The sequence below is a fragment of the Trichechus manatus genome, unplaced genomic scaffold (genome assembly GCF_000243295.1).
Source record: "Trichechus manatus latirostris isolate Lorelei unplaced genomic scaffold, TriManLat1.0 scaffold00228, whole genome shotgun sequence".
Classification (NCBI taxonomy): Eukaryota; Metazoa; Chordata; class Mammalia; order Sirenia; family Trichechidae; genus Trichechus; species Trichechus manatus.
Genome location: NW_004444164.1, coordinates 708,980 through 728,922, shown reverse-complemented (window position 1 = coordinate 728,922; position 19,943 = coordinate 708,980). Strand labels below are relative to the sequence as shown.

Below are 19,943 nucleotides of genomic sequence, written 5' to 3'. Positions count from 1 at the left end.
TTGCTTGCTGTGGTATATACAACTGATGATGAAAATCGTATAATTGTAATTTTTAATTAGACAAGCCAGGATAGTTTCATGAGGGAGCCCCAGAGAATGTCAGAGGTCTAGAGTAATCTGTGTGTGCTTGTGTGTGTGTGTTCCCACATCCTAGACCATATTTTGCACGAGTAGTAAATGTTGATAGAAAACTATGGACTAGGACCTCTAAAATACGATAAGACTCTACATTTTCAAAACTAGAAAATTATTATCTTATTAAAAAATTAGGCCAACAGAATCTAAAATAGTACTACATTGAAACAGCAGACTAAAATATTCAAAATACTGTAATTAGTGACTTGTTTCTATTCTGTACCGGGCCTGTCACTCTGATTTTTGCTGTTGCTGTTCCATTCCCCTTCCCCTTACTTTTTACATCAACTTCTCTAGACAAATAATGTTGTAGCTCCTTGGCCCTGTCAATTAATTGCCTCCAAAGAACAGATTAGTCCAATGGGCTTCAATCACAACTATCTCTAGTGGGTCTGGCCAGTTTTGATGCATTCCCAAGGGTGTAGAACATTGAATAGACCAAATCCATTGGTCACTTAATTCTGTCTTAGCTATGAACCATAACTACACTTACCCCAAAAATACAAATTGAATTTTAATTTACTAATAGGTAATCGCACAAGGAGGCAGAGTTCACTAAGTGTCTCTTTAGCATGCTTTTTTACTGTTTGGAAATTGATTACACTAGAACATATTGATTTTCATGGTTTCTCATGTGTGCAGGGTAGAGCTGCTCCATAGGGTTTTTAAGGCTGTGGCTTTTTGGAAGCAAATCACCATTCCTATCTTCCAAGGCACCTCTGGGTGGGTTTGAACCCCCATTTTCTCATAGCATATAATTACCAGAACACATTTAAACACTCTTTGTAGTTGGAAAACAATAAATATGATCATTAGTGTCATGGATTGAGTTGTGTCCCCCAAAAAATGTGTCTAGTAACTTGGTTAGATCATGATTCCCAGTATTGTATGATTGTGTTATGTGATGTGATGTCCTTATGTGTTGTAAACTCTACCACTATGATGAGATTATATGTGATCTCCTCATGTGTTGTAAATTCTATCACTGTGATGAGGTTATACTGATGAGGTTGACAAGATTAGTGTTTTAATGCAATCTCTTTTGAGATATAAAAGAGAGAAGTGAGCAGAGACACATGGGAACCTCATACCACCAAGAAAGCAGTGCTGGGAGCAGAGCTCGTCCTTTGGACCTGAGGTTCCTGCGTAGAGAAGCTCCCAGACCAAAGGAAGACTGATGACCTGGACTTTCCTCCAGAGCCGATGGAGAAAGCAAGCATTCCCCCTGGAGCTGATGGCCTGAATCTGGACTTGTAGCCTACTGGACTGTGAGAGAATAAATTTCTCTTTGTAAAGCCATCCACTTGTGGTATTTCTGTTGGAGCAGCACTAGATGACTGAGACAATTAGGTTATCCTTTTTACATTGTTCTTTCCTGTATATATTATTAAGATTTAAAATATAGTGGTATTTCTAAACTGCATATGTTCTTTTGGTTTTAATGATTAAATAACATTGTCTAAAGTTTTTTTTAATTCAATTTCTTTTCTTTATAAAATTTCTTAGCTTTTTTTGCTACCTTTAAACATTGAGATTAAATGGCATTATTAGAACACTAAGAATTGACAACAAAAAAAGGAATATATTTTTAACCGTACTTAGAAACAATATTTTCATTCTTGCCTACCTTATTTTGAGTGTTTCAATAAAATAGCTGATACTTCTCTTACATAGTGATGAAACGCACTATTTACAGATTAATAGTGGTCTCTTTCAACCAAAACAAATAAACAAACCCATTGCTACTGAGTTGATTCCGACACATAGTGAACCTATAGGACAGAGGAGAAGTGCCTCATAAGGGTTTCTGAGGCTGTAATCTTTGCAGAAGCAGACTGTCACATCTTTCTCCCATGGAGCAGCTGATGGGTTTCAACCACTGACCTTTCGGTTAACAGCTGATCGTCTAGCCACTGCACCACCAGTGCTCCTTGGTCTCTTTTAAGGGGGGGTATATGATGTGCACATTTTTGAAAACTATCTTATTTTTGCTTACATAGGAGTTCTGAGCTTGATTTCATATTAGAAACAGTGAGTCTTTTAAGATGAGTTATTAAATTGAATCTTTTTTTTTTTCCTCTCTTTCTCTTAAGGTTCTTTCAGTTTTAGTTTCTTCCTTTATCCTTAGGGTTATTATTTCTCTCTTCCACCCTCATGGTTTTAGCTATTGAGCAAAGATGTTAATTCCCTTAATTGGGGCTGATTAGTATTGTTCTACACAATACTAAGTGTTAAAAAGCAAAGATGTCACCTTGAAGACTAACTTGCGCCTAACCCAAGCCATGGTGTTTTTAATCACCTCATATGTATGCGTAAGCTGGACAATAAATAAGGAAGGCTGTACAAGAACTGATGCCTTTGAATTATCGTGTTGGTGAAGAATATTAAATATACCACAGACTGCCAAAAGAACGAACAAATCTGTCTTGGAAGAAGTACAGCCAGAACGCTCCGTAGAAGCAAGGATGGTGAGACTTCATCTCACATACTTTGGACATGTTATCAGGAGGGATCAATCTCTGGAGAAAGACATCATGCTTGGTAAAGTAGAGGATCAGTGAACAAAAGGGAGACCCTCAACGAGATGGATGGACACCGTGGCTGCAACGAAGGGCTCAAGCATACAACGATTGCGAGGATGGCGCAGGACCGGGCAGTGCTTTGCTCTGTTGTACATGGGGTTGCTATGAGACAGAACCAACTTGATGGCACCTGACAGCAAGTATTGTTCCACAATGCAGCAAAATAATGGGACTACCCAAAATATCTCACAAAGTAAATGCACAAAAGAATGCTTCTGCTGCTTTGAATGTTTTTACCAGGTTGTTGATGAAGCTCTATTATCATAAATATCACCATGTATTGTTTCTTGGAGTCTTTTGCAAACTCTGATCATTTGCCAACAACCATTTATAGTTTTCAAAATGGAAATCATCCTTTGTTTTTCATGTACGCAAACTGACAGCAAGTACATTTAACCGATGTACCAAATAACGCTGTACTAAATGACACTCAAGAGTTTACAGATCTTCTGTGATTTTGAGCAGTGGTTTCCAAGGAACATACTTAATCAGACATTCAGTTATTGTTGTTAGCTGCCTTTAAGTCAGCCCCTGACTCATGGTGACATTAGACCAATGTGATCTCATTGGCTGATGTTTTGGAAGTAGATCACTTTCTTCCTAATCTGTCTTGGTCTGGAATCTCTGCTGAAACCTGTTCAGCATCACAACAACATGCAAGCCTCTACTGACAGGTGGTGGCTATGCATGGGGTGCATTGGCCTGTAATTGAACCCTGGTCTCCTGCATGGGAAATGATAATTCTACCACTGAAATACCATTGCTCTCTTGAAAGCTGATATTGCTTCCCATTTCTCCTTGTCTCACATCTCTTTTCCTTTACTTTTATTTCCCTGGAATTGCACTTCCCAATAAAGTATTAGCAGTTATGCCTTCCTTCATGGTTTGATTTATAGATAACTTCAGCTAAGAAAAACATCAATTGGTTATTGGTTATGTATCAGTTGATTGACTTAGCAGGTTCATTTAAAAAGAACTTGTGTGTGTTTTGGGATGAGAGAGGTCAGTCACAGACATTTCTGCTCCCTACTAAAGGTATGAAGTGCATTGGCCAGGAATTGAACCCTGGTCTGTGCCCTTGTGGCACAGTGGTTAAGCACTCAGCTGCTAACCAAAAGTTGGCAGTTTGAACCCACCAGCCACTCCTTGGAAAAAAGATATGTCAGTCTGCTTCCTTAAAGACTTACCGCCTTGGAAATCCTATGGGTCAGCTCTACTTGGTCCTGTAGTGTTGCTCTGAGTCGGGCAGTGGATATACTAAAGGCATAGCTTCTAAGTCACCTTTCTTTATTATCAATGGAGGGTTATTCCACTATAATTTTTTTTTTTTTTTTGTACTTTAGAGGAAGGTTTCCAGAGCAAATTCGTTTCTTCCAGTATAAGTTTTTTGATAACCATTTTTCTTTCCATGATATTTATGCAGAGGTAAGATACTGAACTTACTCTATTTCGTTGTTCTTAGAACAATTCCATTTGAAAAAGGAGACCAGATATATTCCAAAATAGGGACTATTAGAGAAGGAATGGTGCCTGGTGGCCCAGTGGTTAAAAGCTATTGCTGCTAACCAAAAGGCTGGCAGTATGAATCCACCAGCTGCTCCTTGGAAACCCTCTGGGGCAGTTCTGCTCTGTCTTATAGGGTGACTGTGAGTCAGAATCGACTCCACAGTAACACATTTGGGTTTTTTGTTTTGTCGGAGAAGAAATAAAGGTATTCTATTACTAGATCTATGTACCCTATGTATTCCTTGCCCACAGGTTCTGAAACATACAGGGCATATGACAGAATCCAGACATTTTTATCATAGTTTTATTACCCTAACATAATCTCACTTAATATATTATCATGATGAAATCTTTTTTCAAGAATGTTCAACATTTACTATATTGGTAGATTTTCTTTTCTTTGTAGTAAAAATGAATAAAAGCTGCAGTTCATAATTTTAAATATGATTATATTTTGAAAGCAGGTTCTTAACTTCTATAAAATGAAATTTTTACTATTCTATTTGTAACATTTACAGCATTATTAAGCACAGTTCTAAATTCGAGTTGAAATTGAAATTGATTAAAATAGCCCTTTATAGATAACACTTAAATAAAGTTTTTAGAGATAGGTTTATAAAATGGTAAATATACAGGTTTAGGGATAAAATTATATCTAATGATTACATAAAGTGTTTGTTATTATGTCTTCTGTTGGAATAACTGCCAAATATTGTAATATGCTTAAAAATTTATCACTATTATAAAATCACCAAATTTAGATCACATATTCATATTCAGAAAAGCATATTAGAGTTATAGAAATTACTATTGAAATGAGCATATACACTTTTTCAAATTTATTGTGAAAAATTACAGACACGTGCAACCAATTATCAACTCACACTCTTTCCCCCTTCCTACTTCCCCTACCCACCGTTGAATAATTTCAAAGCAAATACCTAGACACCATATTATATTATCTGTAAATATTTCATGATTTAATTTCTAAAAGTTAAGGATTCTTTCGTAAAGCAAAACCCCAACATATTATCATACGTAAAAAAAACCAACAATAATTCTAATTAATATCCAGTGTTCAAATATCCCCAACTGTCTCATATTTCCTTTCCATATGCTTAAAACAGGATCCAAATAAGAATCAAATAAGTTCCTTATGTTGCATTTTGCTGATGCTCTCTCAAGTCTACTTTGATCTATAACCAGAAAACAAGAAAAAACAGTTGTCATTGATTTGATTACAACTCATGGTGACCCTATGTGTTTCAGAGGAGAACTGCACTCCATAGGATTTTCAATGGCTTATCTTTCAGAAGTTGATCACCAGGTCTTTCTTCCAAGGTGTCTCTGGGTGGATTTGAACCACCATCTTTTCAGTAGGTAGCCAAGCACTTAACTGTTTGTGCCACCCAGGATAAGTAGGTTCCCATGAACTTTTATTTTCCATGTAATTGTTGAAGTAGATGTGTCATTTGCCCTGTACAGTTTTCCATGATCTGGAATTTGCTAATTGCATCCAATGATGTGAAAGTATTTCCAGCCCCCTATATTTGTTGCAGATTTTTAGATCTAGTGAAAATATGTGTGAATCAAACGCAAATTTTTGGCAAGGATATATAACAGGTATACTTCCATCGGAGTCTACATAATACCTAGTTATATCTCTTCATGTCATGTTAGCAGCCATTGATGATAATTGCCTAAATTTATTATAAAAATGTGATATTCTAGCTTTCTTTTCTTAGCTAAAACACCTCTATAAAGAAAAACTTCTATTCATTAATTATTTGCTTATCCTGAGGTACAATTTGTACTGGAAAGACTTGATAGTTTCCCCAAGATTACAATTTCTCCTGATCGATTCTGGTTCTGACTTCTTGCTTCCATGAAATAATCCATCTCTGCCTCTGCTGTACCTTTCCTATCCTGCAGCATCCTATCTGAACACTATGTAGCACACTTTATTTATTTATTTATTGTATTTTAGATGAAGGTTTACAAAACAAATTAGTTTCTCATTAAACAAGTAATACACATATTGTTTTGTGACATTGGCTGCCAACCCCGCCACGTGTCCACATTCTCCCCTTCTCGACCTCGGGTTCCCCATTTCCATTCGTCCAGCTTTCCTGTCCCCTCTTGCCTTCTCATCCTTGTTCTTAGACTGGTGTGCCCGTTTAGTCTTGTATACATGATTGAGCTACGTGTATTATTGTTTGTTATATTGGCCTGTCTAATCTTTGGCTAAAGGGTGAATGAACCTCAGGAGTGAGTTCAGTACTGAATTAAAAACGTATCTGGGGACATACCCTTGGTGTTTCTCCAGTCCCTGTCATACTGGCAAGTCTGGTCTTTTTTTGTGAGTTTGTATTTTGTTCTACATTTTTCTCCAGCTCTGTCCAGGACCCTCTATCATGCTGCCTGTCAGAGCAGTTGGTGGCGGTAGCTGGGTACCATCTAGTTGTGCTGGACTCAGTCTAGTAGAGGCTGTGGTAGATGTGGTTCATTAGTCCTTTGGACTAATCTTTCTCTTGTGTCTTTGGTTTTCTTCATTCTCCCTTGCTCCAGATGGGGTGGGACCAGTAGATGTATCTTAGATGGCCGCTCACAAGCTTTTAAGATCCCAGATGCTTATTCAGTAAACTTCATTGAAGATTTAGGAACGATGCTGCTGAGTGAGAGGGAGGGTAGAATGGTGAAGTTATATTTCAGCAAAGGACTGGATAGAAAATAGGAAACTGAATGTTAGATATCTCTGTTCTTAAAACTTTTTGCCTAATTTAAAAAAAAAAAAAGAACAAACCCTTTGTCATCAAGTCGATTCTGACTCATAGTGACCCTATAGGACAGAGGAGAACTGCTTCATAGGTTTTTCAGGGAGCAGCTGGTGAATTCGAACTGCTGACCGTTTGGGTAGCAGTCATAGCACTTAATCACTGCATCACTAGGGCTCCTTGACTACTTTAGTTGCCAGGAATTATCACTGGGTTAGGCCTATCTTTTATATTACCCATTCATCCTCACTAGTTCTTTGGCCCTCACTTGTTCCTCTGGCTATGCCTTGAGGCTCTTCTTAGCACACACAAGTCACTGTCAGTGTTTTGATAAACAAAGACAATTCTCACCTGCTCTTGAACTAATGTTAGTTTTTTTTTTTTTTCTTCCATGTATACTTTCATAGCATAAAAGGTGTAATGGCTGGATAAAATAAATGTTTTTGAATAAACTTATAGACATAGATCCATGATTACTTCTTCATTGATGGATTTCAGTAATCAAAATACAAGATCATTTCCTTTACTTGGAATAGACTCATAACTGGGTCTTAGATGAATAGCCAGGGCACAGTAAGGGATACAAGAGAATGTGCTATTTCTCAGTTACTGCAATATATAGATATTTCAGTTAAAGAAAACATTTACCAAGAACAATGCTCAGAATGCAAGTTGCTTGCTGAGACTGAAATTCATTTCCAGTGCCCGAACCCTTTTGGGGAGAAAGCTCAGGATAGTGGGTAGGAGCAAAGAGTCTAGACCAACTTCCTTGGTCTCTGAGACCAAGTGTCCTCCAGAAAATATGGCTACTGAATACCTACCTGCCTCGTAGGAGTTCTGTGAGCTACTTTTACTTCATGGAATGTAGTGCAGTTATTTAATATCTTTATAATTGTTAATGATAATTTATTAATAAAATATTAACGTATTTTTATTTAATGCAATCAATAATCTCATTCTTCTGAAATACAACACTTAAGAAGCCCACTGGCTGGAATTTTGAAAGCAACATTTATTTATACCTTAAATGAATAAAGAAAACATTAAAAACTCAGTGACGTCGAGTCGATTCTGACTCATAGCAACCCTACAGGACAGAGTATAACTGCATCTGTGGTTTCCAGGGAGTGGCTGGTGGATTCAAACTGCCAACCTTTTGGTTAGCAGCTGAACCATTAACCACTGCACCACCAGGTTTCTGAAAGTAAAGGTTTCTGAAAATACAGGTTTGTTCTTGTGACCTGTTGATAGTTATTGAACGTCTTGTGATTTATCTGATCGTTCACCCTCTCTTATTTTATTTTTTCCCTGCTTCTTCCATTTATCTATGTGTTTTCATTCTTAAAGTTTATTTTCCATCACATCACTTATTTGATCACTTTTTATACATTTTGTTAGCATATCTTCTATGGTTTCTAAAATCTTTACATGCAATTAAAATAGTTTTACAATTCTTAAAAATTTTAAACTTTTTATTACAATAATTGCTCAAGATGACATAAAGCAGTGACATAAATATAAATGATATAAAAGAGTATAATTTTTATGCTGTTTATTTAGTTCAAAATAAATGACACGTATTTTACGTATTGTTGCTGTTGTCATTGGGTGCAGTCAAGTTATACTAATGCTATAGGACAGAGTAGAACTGTCTCATAGGGATTAATCTAGACTATAATGTTTACAGGAGCAGATCACCAGATCTTTTCTCCCACGGAATCACTGGTAGGTTGGAACTGCCAACCATTCAGTTAGCAGCTGAGCTCTTAAGGATTAGGTAAATGCATGATCAGAAAAGCATATACTTTTTAAAATAAGCAGTTAGTATATATTTGTAACTCGAGTGAATCAATGTTTAAAATTAACAAGGGTGGACTTCACTTGGTCCCAATAAATGATTAAAGTAGCCAATGAACACAAACGGGACCCATTTTTATTTGGCTGAACATTGAAGGATGCACACAGACACACAAAAACACACATACACACACATCTCAGTTGTGCAGTAGCACCTGATTTGTGATACCCAACAAACAGGCCAGTTCTGCCATATTTACTTATCCAGTTTATATAAAATTCTTCTATCAAATGAGGTTATAAATAAAGCTCTGTTTGCTAGTGAAAAAAGGCGTGGAAACAGGAAATTTTCCTTATTTTCTCTCATACTTGACTTTCACTCATACTTGACTGTGTCTTAGCACAGTGAAATAAAGTGTTACCCTGAAAAAAAATTGTAGAGTATAAAGAAAGTAAATAAATGGTTTGCAAAAATTGATATAATTATTGAGTCTTTCTGGTGGGCAGGACCAAAAAGTTACCTGAATATCAATGATCAGGTTAGCAATGCCATAAGTCATTTACTCCTCAAAGTTATGAAGTATTGCTGCTCCCTTTTATCACTAAGGCCATTTGAGCTTGTTGTTGTGGTTGTGTGCCATAGAGTCGACTCCTACTCATAGTGACCCTATAGGACAGAGTAGAACTGCCCCATAGGGTTTCCTAGGCTATAAACTTTAAACAGGAGCACAGTGCTAGGTCTTTTCTCTCACAGATCTGCTAGTGGGTTAGAACCACAGATCTGTTAGCAGCTGAGTGCCTAACCACTGTACCACCAGGGGTTCTATTTGAGCTTAGAGAAAGCATAAGATACTTGTTGAATATGACAAAAGATCTATAATCAAATCCTGTGACAGCACAACCCTTGTGCTTTACCACCATGACAAGGTGAAATGACTTTACCTAGAGGTGAAATGCTGTGAAAACAATATTTCACTTCACATTTAGAAGTGAGGTTGTTTGAGGATGGTTTACATTTTATTCATTTATAAATAATTTGGACTTTTTTGGTTGGGGCATGGGAGGATGACATATACACTTCTCTGCCCACCTAATGTATGCATCTTTAGTTTCACTTTTCTCTATGTCAGCCCCTTTTTTATCCCTGTGACCATCTGTCAGTCAGTCTTGTGATGAGGGCATGATGAGGTATTACTTACATGAGGCATATTGTTAAACATAAGCCACAATGGCTGAGGGACTGTTTGATCTCTTCTAGTAGGTCCATTTAGGCTCACAGTACTTCTCTGCTCTTTCGATTTTCAGTGAACCTTATCTTTTTATAAAACTTTACTGGAATAAATGCAAAGTGACAAGAGGTATATAATGAAGGATTCTTATAAAGCCAGGAGCATTTCAGGTTGAATTTTGTGTTATCCTATTTCTAAGGAGAGATGCATGGAAAAAACTGTCTGATCATGGAGATCTTAATCCAAAGCTAAATGTACTTAAAAAATGTAACTCTGGCAAAGTTTATTTATAAATACAAGCCATTAAGAAATCATTTGCTTTTCACAATCTTCAAATTTCAGACAAGAATCTCTTTGTTATCATTTAAAAATAAACTGTAAAAAGGTGTATTTTTACATTACAAATAATTACACAAGTTAAAAATTTGTAAAACTGTAAAACTATCATACATAAATACTCGGCAAAAAGTACTTTTAATATTTTGTTGTGTCCTTCCAATCTTTTAATCTTTTCATCTGAACTTTATATAGGTTGTGTGCATAATATACACTTTATATCCTGCTAAAAATTATATCACAAATACCTTCTCATTTTGCTACATAATTCTTGTGTTATAGAATGTATACCTTCATATGATGTATCGAATAGTTGAATAATAATTTTCTTAAGTATTCATCATCCATTGAACATTTAGGTTAATAATTTTTTACTGCTGTCATTGTTCCTGTAGTAAACATCTTTAATCTGTAGCTTTGGAATATTTCCTGGATGTTGACTTACTTGGGCAAAGACCTTGTACATTTTCATAGCTAATAACTAATGTTGCCACAATGTAAGATGTTGTAATCTTACAAGGGCATTACACAGTTTGGAATGCCAGCAGTAACATTTAGGACTGCCAATTTACTACATCCCTGTAAATATTGTTTTTTATTTTATTTTTTTCAAAACCTGTTTGGGATTTTGATAAGTGAAAAATGGCACCTCATTATGTTCTTTTCTGCTTTTAATATTAGAATGAAGAAGGAGCCTCACAGGAAGGAATTCTTCAAGATATGCCTGTGGATCCTGACAATGAGGCTTATGAAATGCCTTCTGAGGTAAAAGTTTATATACATAATACTAAAGAAATAGTTCAGGAGTTCAAGTTGGGTCTTTGTTGTGGGCAGGAACAGAAATTTGTCCCTGTCAGATTTCCCTTTTGTTAGTCCTTAATGAGAATGATTTGCTCTCTTGATCCAAAAGAGTGGGCAAATGCAGACCATGGATTGTTTGAACAACTTGCAAGATAAGGATTATTTTTACATTTGAAAATGATAGTTAAAAAAGAAGAAGAAGAAAAAAAAATGACAGAGACCTGATGTCTCTGTCTATAAAGCCTAAAACGTTTACTACCTGGACCTTTACAGAAAAAAAATTTCTCTCCCCTTAACTAGAGAATTATTTTATTAGAAGCCTTACATTCTAAAATAAATTTCAAAATGAAAAGTTATAGAAATCAACTAAATGCCAAAGGAAGGTAATATTATTTGCCATACATTTCCAGTGGGATGTTTGCATAGTAAAACAAAGTGTTACCCCCCAAAAAAACTATAAAGTAGAAAGATAGTAAATACACGGTTTCCAACAATTAATATAATATTTCAGTCTAACATTTTAAACAGCATAATTTGATTGTAAATTTTTTTTTAATTTGGACATAAAAACTTCAATAGAAAATATAAGGGAACATAGAAAATACTTCAAAGCAAATGAAAATGAAACATACAAACATATGGGATGCACTTAGAGTGCTTAGAGAAAAATTCATAACTGTAAATAATTACATTCAAAAAGAAGAAACATGTCAAGTCAAAAATCTAATTTTCTACCTGAAGAAACTAAAAAAAGAAGAGTAAATGAAACGTAAACCACAAGGAGGAAGAAAATAATAAAAACTAGAGTGGAAATTAATAAAATGGAAAACAGAAAAACAAAAGAGAAAATCAACAAAACCAAAAGTTGATACTTTGAAAAGATCAACAGAAGTGACAAACCTTTTGTTAGACTGACAAAGAAAAAAAGAGAGAAGACTCAAACTACTAAAATCAGGAATGAAAGAGGGAACATCACTACTGGCCTTACAGAAATAAAAAGGATTATAAGAGAGTAATATGATAAACTATATGCTAACAGATTAGACAACCTAGATAAAATGAACATACTTCTAGAAAGACACAAATTACAGAAATTGACTCAAGAAGAAATAGAACATCTAAATAAACCTATAACAAAGTAAAGAGATGGAATTAGTCATCACAAACATTCCCACAAAGAAAATCCGAGGCCTAGGTGGCTTGTCTGGTAAATTCTACCAAGTATTTAATTAAAGAATTAATGCCACCCAATTGCAATTAATACCAATTAATTTCTCTTCCAAAAAAATAGGAGGGACCACTTTCCAACTCATTCTATAATGCCAGTATTATTCTGAAATTAAAACCAGATAAAGGCATCACAAAAAAAGAAAATATATCATTACTCCATTAAAAATTGAGTTACAAAATGTTGCAGTTAGTTTATGAATTAGTCTTCATGCCTTGTTATAAGAGGTATTGATAATAATCCCCTTTATAGATATTGAGATTAATTTATCTAATTAGATTTTACAAATATTCTTAGATTTTTTTATTTTTATTCTTTTTTTTAATGTAAGACACAGTGCTAAAAACCATAACCATTTGCTGACTCATGATGATTCTGACTCATGGCAAACCCAAGTGTGTCAGAGTAGAATGGCACTATATAGAATTTTTGGTGACTGTGACCTTTCAGAAGATCACCAGACCTTTCCTCCCAGGAAAGGGTGGATTAGAGCTGCCATCATTTCCATTAGTAGCCAAGCACTTAATCATCTGTGCCACCCAAGCTAAACATGATAGAAAATATAAAAAAGAATAACTGATAGTACTAAGGCACAAGGATTTTATAATCTACTAGTTGTGATAAGAACAAATACAAATTCATTTATTTATTCAGCCATGATTCCTTTGAGAAACAAATTGTTACTGTCTTCTATGCACCAGGCACCAAAAGGGCAAAAATATACAAGGTAAACAAAATGGTGAGGAATCCTGTGGTGCAATGGTTAACCTCTCTGCTGTTAACCAAAAGTTCGGCAGTTTGAACCCACTAGCAGCTCAGAGGGAGAAAACACCTGGTGATCTGCTCCTCTAAAGATTATAACCTAGAAACCCTATGGGGCAGTGCTGCTTTGTCACATGGGGTCCCTATGATTCAAAAGGGTGTCCCCTAAGAGGTGGCACCTTTAAACAACAACAACCCAAAAATTTATAACATTTTGTGGGCAAAGAAATGAACACAAGCAAACAGGACGTTCAGGCAGCTAACAAACACATGAAAAGATAGTTGAGATCATTAGCTATTGTTGTTGTTAGGTGCTCTCCAGTCAGTTCTGACTCACAGTGATTCCATGCACAACAAAACAAAACACTGCTTGGTCCTGTGCCATCCTCACAATCATTGATATGTTTGAGCCCATCGCTGGAGCCACTGTGTCAACCTATCTCCTTGAGGGTCTTCTTGTTTTTCACTGACCCTCTACTTTACCAAGCGTGATGTCCTTCTCCAGGAACTGATCCCCCCTGAAAACTTGTCCAAAATAAGTGAGATGAACTCTCACTATCCTCACTTCTAAGGAGCATTCTGGCTGTACTTCTTCCAAGACAGATTTGTTTGTTCATCTGACAGTCTATGATATATTCAATATTCTTCTCCAACACCGTAATTCGATTGCTTCAATTCTTCTTCAATCTTCCTTATTCATTGTCCAGCTTTCACATACATGTGAGGAGATTGAAAATACCATGATTTGGGTCAGGCTCACCTTAGTCCTCAAAGTGACATTTTTGCTTTTTAACACTTGAAAGAAGTCATTTGCAGCAGATTTGTCCAGTGCAATACGTGGTTTGATTTCTTGACTGCTACTTCCAGGGTTGTTGATTGTGGACCCCAGTAAAATGAAATTCTTGACAACTTCATTATTTTCTCCATTTATCACGATGTTGCTTACTGATCCAGTTGTAAGGACTTTTTTTTTAAAAAAAAATGTAAAGGTGAAATTCATACTAAAGGCTGAAGTCTTTGGTCTTCATCAGTAAGTGCTTCAAGTCCTCTTCACTTTCAGCAAGCAAGGTTGTGTCATCTGCATATGGCAGGTTGTTGAGTCTTCCTCAAATCCTGATAGCACTTTCTTCTTCATATAATCAAGATTCTTGGATTATTTGTTCAGCATATAGACTGAATAAATACAGTGAAAGGATACAACCCTGATGTATACTCTTCCTAATTTTAAACCATGCAGTATCCCCTTGTTCTGTTGGAACTACTGCCTCTTGGTCTATGTACAGGTTCTCCATGAGCACAATTAAGTGCTCTGGCATTCCCATTCTTTGCAATGTTAACCATAATTTGTTATGATCCATACAGCCAACTGGCTTTACATAGTCAATAAAACACAAGTAAATATATTTCTGGTATTCTGTTTTCAGCCAAGATCCATCTGACATCAGCAATGATATCCCTTTTTCCACCTCCTCTTCTGAATCCAGCTTGAACTTCTAGCAGTTCTCTGTTGATGTACTGCTGTGACCATTTTTGAATTATCTTCAACATAATTTTACTTGCATGTAATATTAATGATATTATTTGATAATTTCCCCATTTCTTTGGGTTCTTTGGAATAAGCATGAATATGGATATCTTCCAGTCAGTTGGCCAGGGAGCTGTCTTCCAAATTTCTTGGCATAGACGAGTAAATTCTTCCAGCATTGCATACATTTATTGAAACGTGTAAATTGGTCTTCTGTAATTTCTGGAGCTTTGTTTTTCTCTCATGCCTTCAGTGTAACCTGGACTTCTTCCTTCAGTACCATTGGTTCTTGATTATATGCTACCTGTTGAAATGGTTAAACATCGACCACATCTTTTGGTACAGTGACTCTGTGTATTCTTTCCATCTTCTTTTGATGCTTCCTGCATCGTTCAGTATTTTTCCCAATGAATCCTTCAACATTGCAACTCGAGTTTTGAATTTTTTCTTCAGTTCTTTCTGCTTTAGAAATGCCAAGCATGTTCTTTCCATTTGGTTTTCCATCTCCAGGTCTTTGCACATGTCATTATAATACTTTACTTTGTCTTCTCTAGCTACCTTTTGAAATCTTCTGTTCAGCTCTTTTACTTCAGCATTTCTTCCTTTTGCTTTAGCTACTCTACGTTCGAGAGCAAGTTTCAGAGTCTCTTCTGACGTCTGTTTTGGTCTTTTCTTTCTCTTCTGTCTTTTTAGGACCTTTGCCTTCTTCATTTATGATGTCCTTGATGTCATCCCACAAGTCTGCTGGTCTTCGGTCCTTAGTGTTCAGTGCATGAAGTCTCTTCTTGAGATGTCTCTAAATTCAGGTGGGATATACTCAAGGTTGTACTTTGGTTCTCATGGACTTGTTTTAATTTTCATCAGCTTCAACTTGAACTTGTATAGGAGCAGTTGATGGTCTGCTCCACAGTTGGCCCCTGGCCTTGTTCTGAGTGATGATATTGAGCTTCTCCATAGTCACTTTCCACAGATGTAGTTGATTTGATTCTTGTGTATTCCATCCAGCAATGTCCATGTTTAATGTCACTGTTTATGTTGTTGAAAAAAGGCATTTGTAATGAAGAAGACATTGGTCTTGCAAAATTCTGTCATGTGATCTTTAACATTGTTTCTATCACCAAGATGGTATTTTACAACTACCGATCCTTCTTTCTTTCCAACTTTTGCATTACATTCACCAGTAATTATCCGTGTATCTTGATAGCATGTTTTATCAATTTCAGACTGCAGAATTTGGTAAAAACCTTCCAATTTTTTTTTATCTTTGGCATTAATGGTTGCTGGGTAAATTTGAATAATAGTTCTATTAACTGGTCTTCATTGTAGGCATATGAATATTATGACAGCATTGTACTTCAGGATAGATATTGAAATGTTCTTTTAGACAATGAGTGCAACGCCATTCCTCTTTAATTTGTCATTCCCGGCATAGTAGACCATGCGATTGTTTGATTCAAAACGGCCAATACCAGTCTATTTCAGCTCATTAATGCCTAGGATATTGATCTTTATGTATTCCATTTCATTTTTGATGACTTCCAATCTTCCTTGGTTCATACTTCATAAATTCCATGTTCTGATTACTAAATGGATGTTTGCTGCTGTTTCTTTACATTTTGAGTGGTGCCATATAAGCAAGTTAAGGTCTGAAAGCTTTATTCCATCCATGTCATTAAGGTCAACTCTGCTTTGAGGAGGCAGCTCTTCCCCAGTTGTATTTTGAGTGCCTTCCAACCCGAGGGGCTCATTTTCTGGCACTATATTAGACAGTGTTCCACTGCTATACATAAGGTTCTCACTGGCCAGTTTTTCAAAAGTATATCACCAGGTCCTTCTTCCCAGTCTTTCTTAGTCTGGCAGCTCTGCTGAGATGTGTCCACCGTGTGTGACTCTGGTGGTATTTGTAATACTAGTGGCATAACTTCCAGCATCACAGCAACACACAAGCCACCACAGTATGACAAACTAACATGAAATTGGTGCTATTAGAAAGATGCATATCAAAAGTAATAATGAAATACCATCTCACCCCTGCAAAAATGGCACTGATCAAAAAAATAGAAGACAACAAATACTGGTGAGACTATGGGGAGATTGGAACTCTTATACACTGTTGATGGGATTCTAAAATGGTACAACCACTGTGGAAAATGATGTGGTGCTTCTCAAAAATCTAGACATAGAAATACCTTATGATCCAGCACTACCATTCCTAGTTATGTACCCTAGACATCTAATAGCAGTGACATCAATAGACATATGCACACATATGTTCATTGCAGCATTATTCACAGTAGCAAAATGATGAAAATAATCTAAGTGCAAATCAATGGATAAATGGATACACAAACTGTGGTGCATATATACAATGGAATATTATGCAGCTATACAAAATAATGATGAGTTCTTGAAACATCGTATAACATGGATGAATCTGGAGGACATTATGCTTTGTGAAATACATCAATCACAAAAGGACAAATATTGTGTGGTCTCACTTTTATAAAAAGACAGGAATAGATATACATACACACTGAAAGCAGCATTCTTTGATGATTACCAGGGATGAGAGGGGGAGGGAGGAGGAATCACTTTCTAGATAGTAGACACTTGTTATTTTTGGTGATGGGAAAGGCAACAATACTCAATATGGGTGAAGTCTGCACAATTTGACCAAGGTAAATGCCGACACTAATAAGTACACAAGAATAAGGGACAATTCTAGAAAATGCTGTAACATATACAATTTTTCAAAAATAGTAATAACAACTGAAAAATACATTTGTGGTTATATAGGTAGATATGTATGCATATATGTGTAGAGACAGGCACATGTGAGTATATAGGTGTGCGTGTATAGGTATATCTGTAGGCATATGTGTATTCATGTTTATGTGTGCTGCTTATATATTCATATATATAATAAAACACATAAGGGGCATAGTTGTGGATACTTCCTAGACATAACCAAACACCTCTCAGGTTTGGTTTACTGGGTTTGAAAGCTTAGGACCATAGTCTTGCGGGACAACTAGGTCAATTGACATAACATAGTTCATAAAGATACTGTTCTATATCCTAGATTGGTGAGTAGTGTCTGGGGTCTTTAAGGCTTGCTAGTGACCATCTAAGATACAACTATTGGTCTATACTTGTCTGGAGCAAAAGAGAAAGAAGGAAACCAGAGATTCAAAGCAGAAACTAGTCTATAGCACTAATAGCTTACATGAACCATAGCCTTATCTATCTTGAGACCAGAAGAACTAGATGGTGCCTGGCTAACATTAATAGCTGTTCTGACTAGGGCCACAATAGATGGTCCTGGATAGAATGGGATAAAAATGTAGAACAAACCTCAAATTCCTAAAAAAGACCAGACTTACTGCACTGTAGAGACAGGAGGATCCCCCGAGACTGTCACCCTGAGATGCCCTTTAAACTTTGAGCTGAACCCACTCCCAGAGGCCACTTTTCAATCAAATAATAGATTGACTCATAAAATAAATGATATCACCGTGAGTACTGTGTTCCTTTATATAATCAGCTATATGAGACTAAATGTTCAATATATACCCTGAAGGCAAAGGTGAGAAGGTAAGGGAGGAGCAGGAAAGCTAGATTAATGGAAACAGAACAAACAGAATGGAAATAATGAGAATGCTGACAAATTGTGAAAAATTTAACCAATGTCACTGAAAAATATGTACAGAAATTGTTAAATGGGAACCAAATTTGCTGTGTAAACTCTCACCAAAAATACAATAAATAAAAAGTTATAACATTTTAAAGGATCTGTTTAGATCAGTAAGGAAAAATTTTATAGAAGAAGTGGTATTGATCTAGGCAGGAGAGAGGGGAGGACGATATGAGAGACGAATATGAAGGGATGATATTCTAGAACAAGGGAATATCAGAAGCCAAGGCATGTATGTCTGAGAATGCATATGCATATGTCTGAGAAGCAGCCAGTAATTGCATATGACTCAAAGTTTAGGGAATAGAGACAATATGACAGATTAAGGCTGCAGAGTTGAGTCAAAGACAAATTGCAGAAGCCCATTGCCATTGAGTCAATTCCAACTTATAGTGACCCTATATGACAGAGTAGAACTGCCTCATAGGGTTTCCAAGGCTGTAATCTTTACAGGGAGCCATGGTGGTGCAGTGGTTAAGAGCTCACCTGCTAACAAAAAGGTCAGCAGTTTGAATCCATCAGCCACTCCTTGGAAACCCTATGCAGCAGTTCTACTCTGTTGTATAGGGTTGCTACGAGTCGAAATCGAATCAACAGCAATGAGTTTGGTTTTGGTTTAAGTAAACAAACTGGAACATTTTTCTCCTGTGAAGCGGCTGGTGGGCTGGAACTACCAAACTTTCGGTTAGCAGCTGAGCTCTTAACCACCTTCAAATTATAGAGTACTAGGAAAACCTTGCCAATTATATTTGTACTTTATTCAGCAAGCAAGGTGGGTTATTGAAGCTATGTGTTTTGTTTGCTTTTAGGCAGTATCCTGACATTATTAAAGTTGTTCTTTGGGAGGACTAATCTGACTACATTAGTTATGGCCATTTTTATAGTGAAAGTTACCCAGATATGTTGGGGAGGGGGAAACTTCGGGATACAGGTAATCATTAAAGCCATGGATGTAGATGAGATTTTCAACTGAGAAAGGGAAAGGAGAGAAAAGGTCCTCTGCCTTCAAATTACTTCATTTTATTCCAAGAATTAGAGTATCTTAACCCTGGAAGAAGCTTTAGAAGCCACTTAATATGGCTTTTTGATATGGCTTAATATTTTGCAATTGAGGAAACTGAGAGCCAGATAGGTCAACTACTTTTCTCCTAGAGTACTAGTTCGTACTATTGTCCAATGGCACATCCAGAACTAGAACCCCAATGCTCTGACTCTGATAACTACCATTTAATTACACAAATTCATTTTCATAGTTGACAGGTAAGGCATATTTATTAAAAATAAAGTTATGATAGGCAATAGATAAGTGGTAACTTTGGTGAAGGGTAAGACAGTACACAATACTGGGGAGGCCAGCACAACTTGTACAAGGAAAGGTCATGGAAGCTCCATAGACACATCCAAACTCCCTGAGGGACTGAATTGCTGAGCGGAGGGCTGTGAGGTCCATGGTCTCTGGGAACATCTAGCTCAGTTGGCATAACACAGTTTATAAAGACAGTGTTCTACATTCTACCTTGGTGAGTAGCGTCTGGGGTCTTAAAAGCCTGTGAGCAGCCATCTAAGATACTCCA

The 19,943-nt window shown here is 36.4% G+C and overlaps 1 protein-coding gene across 3 annotated transcripts in view; it reads left to right on the top strand.

The window, feature by feature from the left end:
• The window catches only part of SNCA (synuclein alpha), a 158,331-nt gene that overhangs the window by 136,695 nt on the left and 1,693 nt on the right, over window positions 1-19,943 (top strand). For all 3 annotated transcript variants that reach the window (XM_023742979.1, XM_023742981.1, XM_023742980.1), the window contains one exon: window positions 11,041-11,124. In XM_023742979.1, coding sequence (XP_023598747.1) covers window positions 11,041-11,124 — 84 coding nt within the window. The remainder of the gene's footprint in view (window positions 1-11,040; window positions 11,125-19,943) is intronic.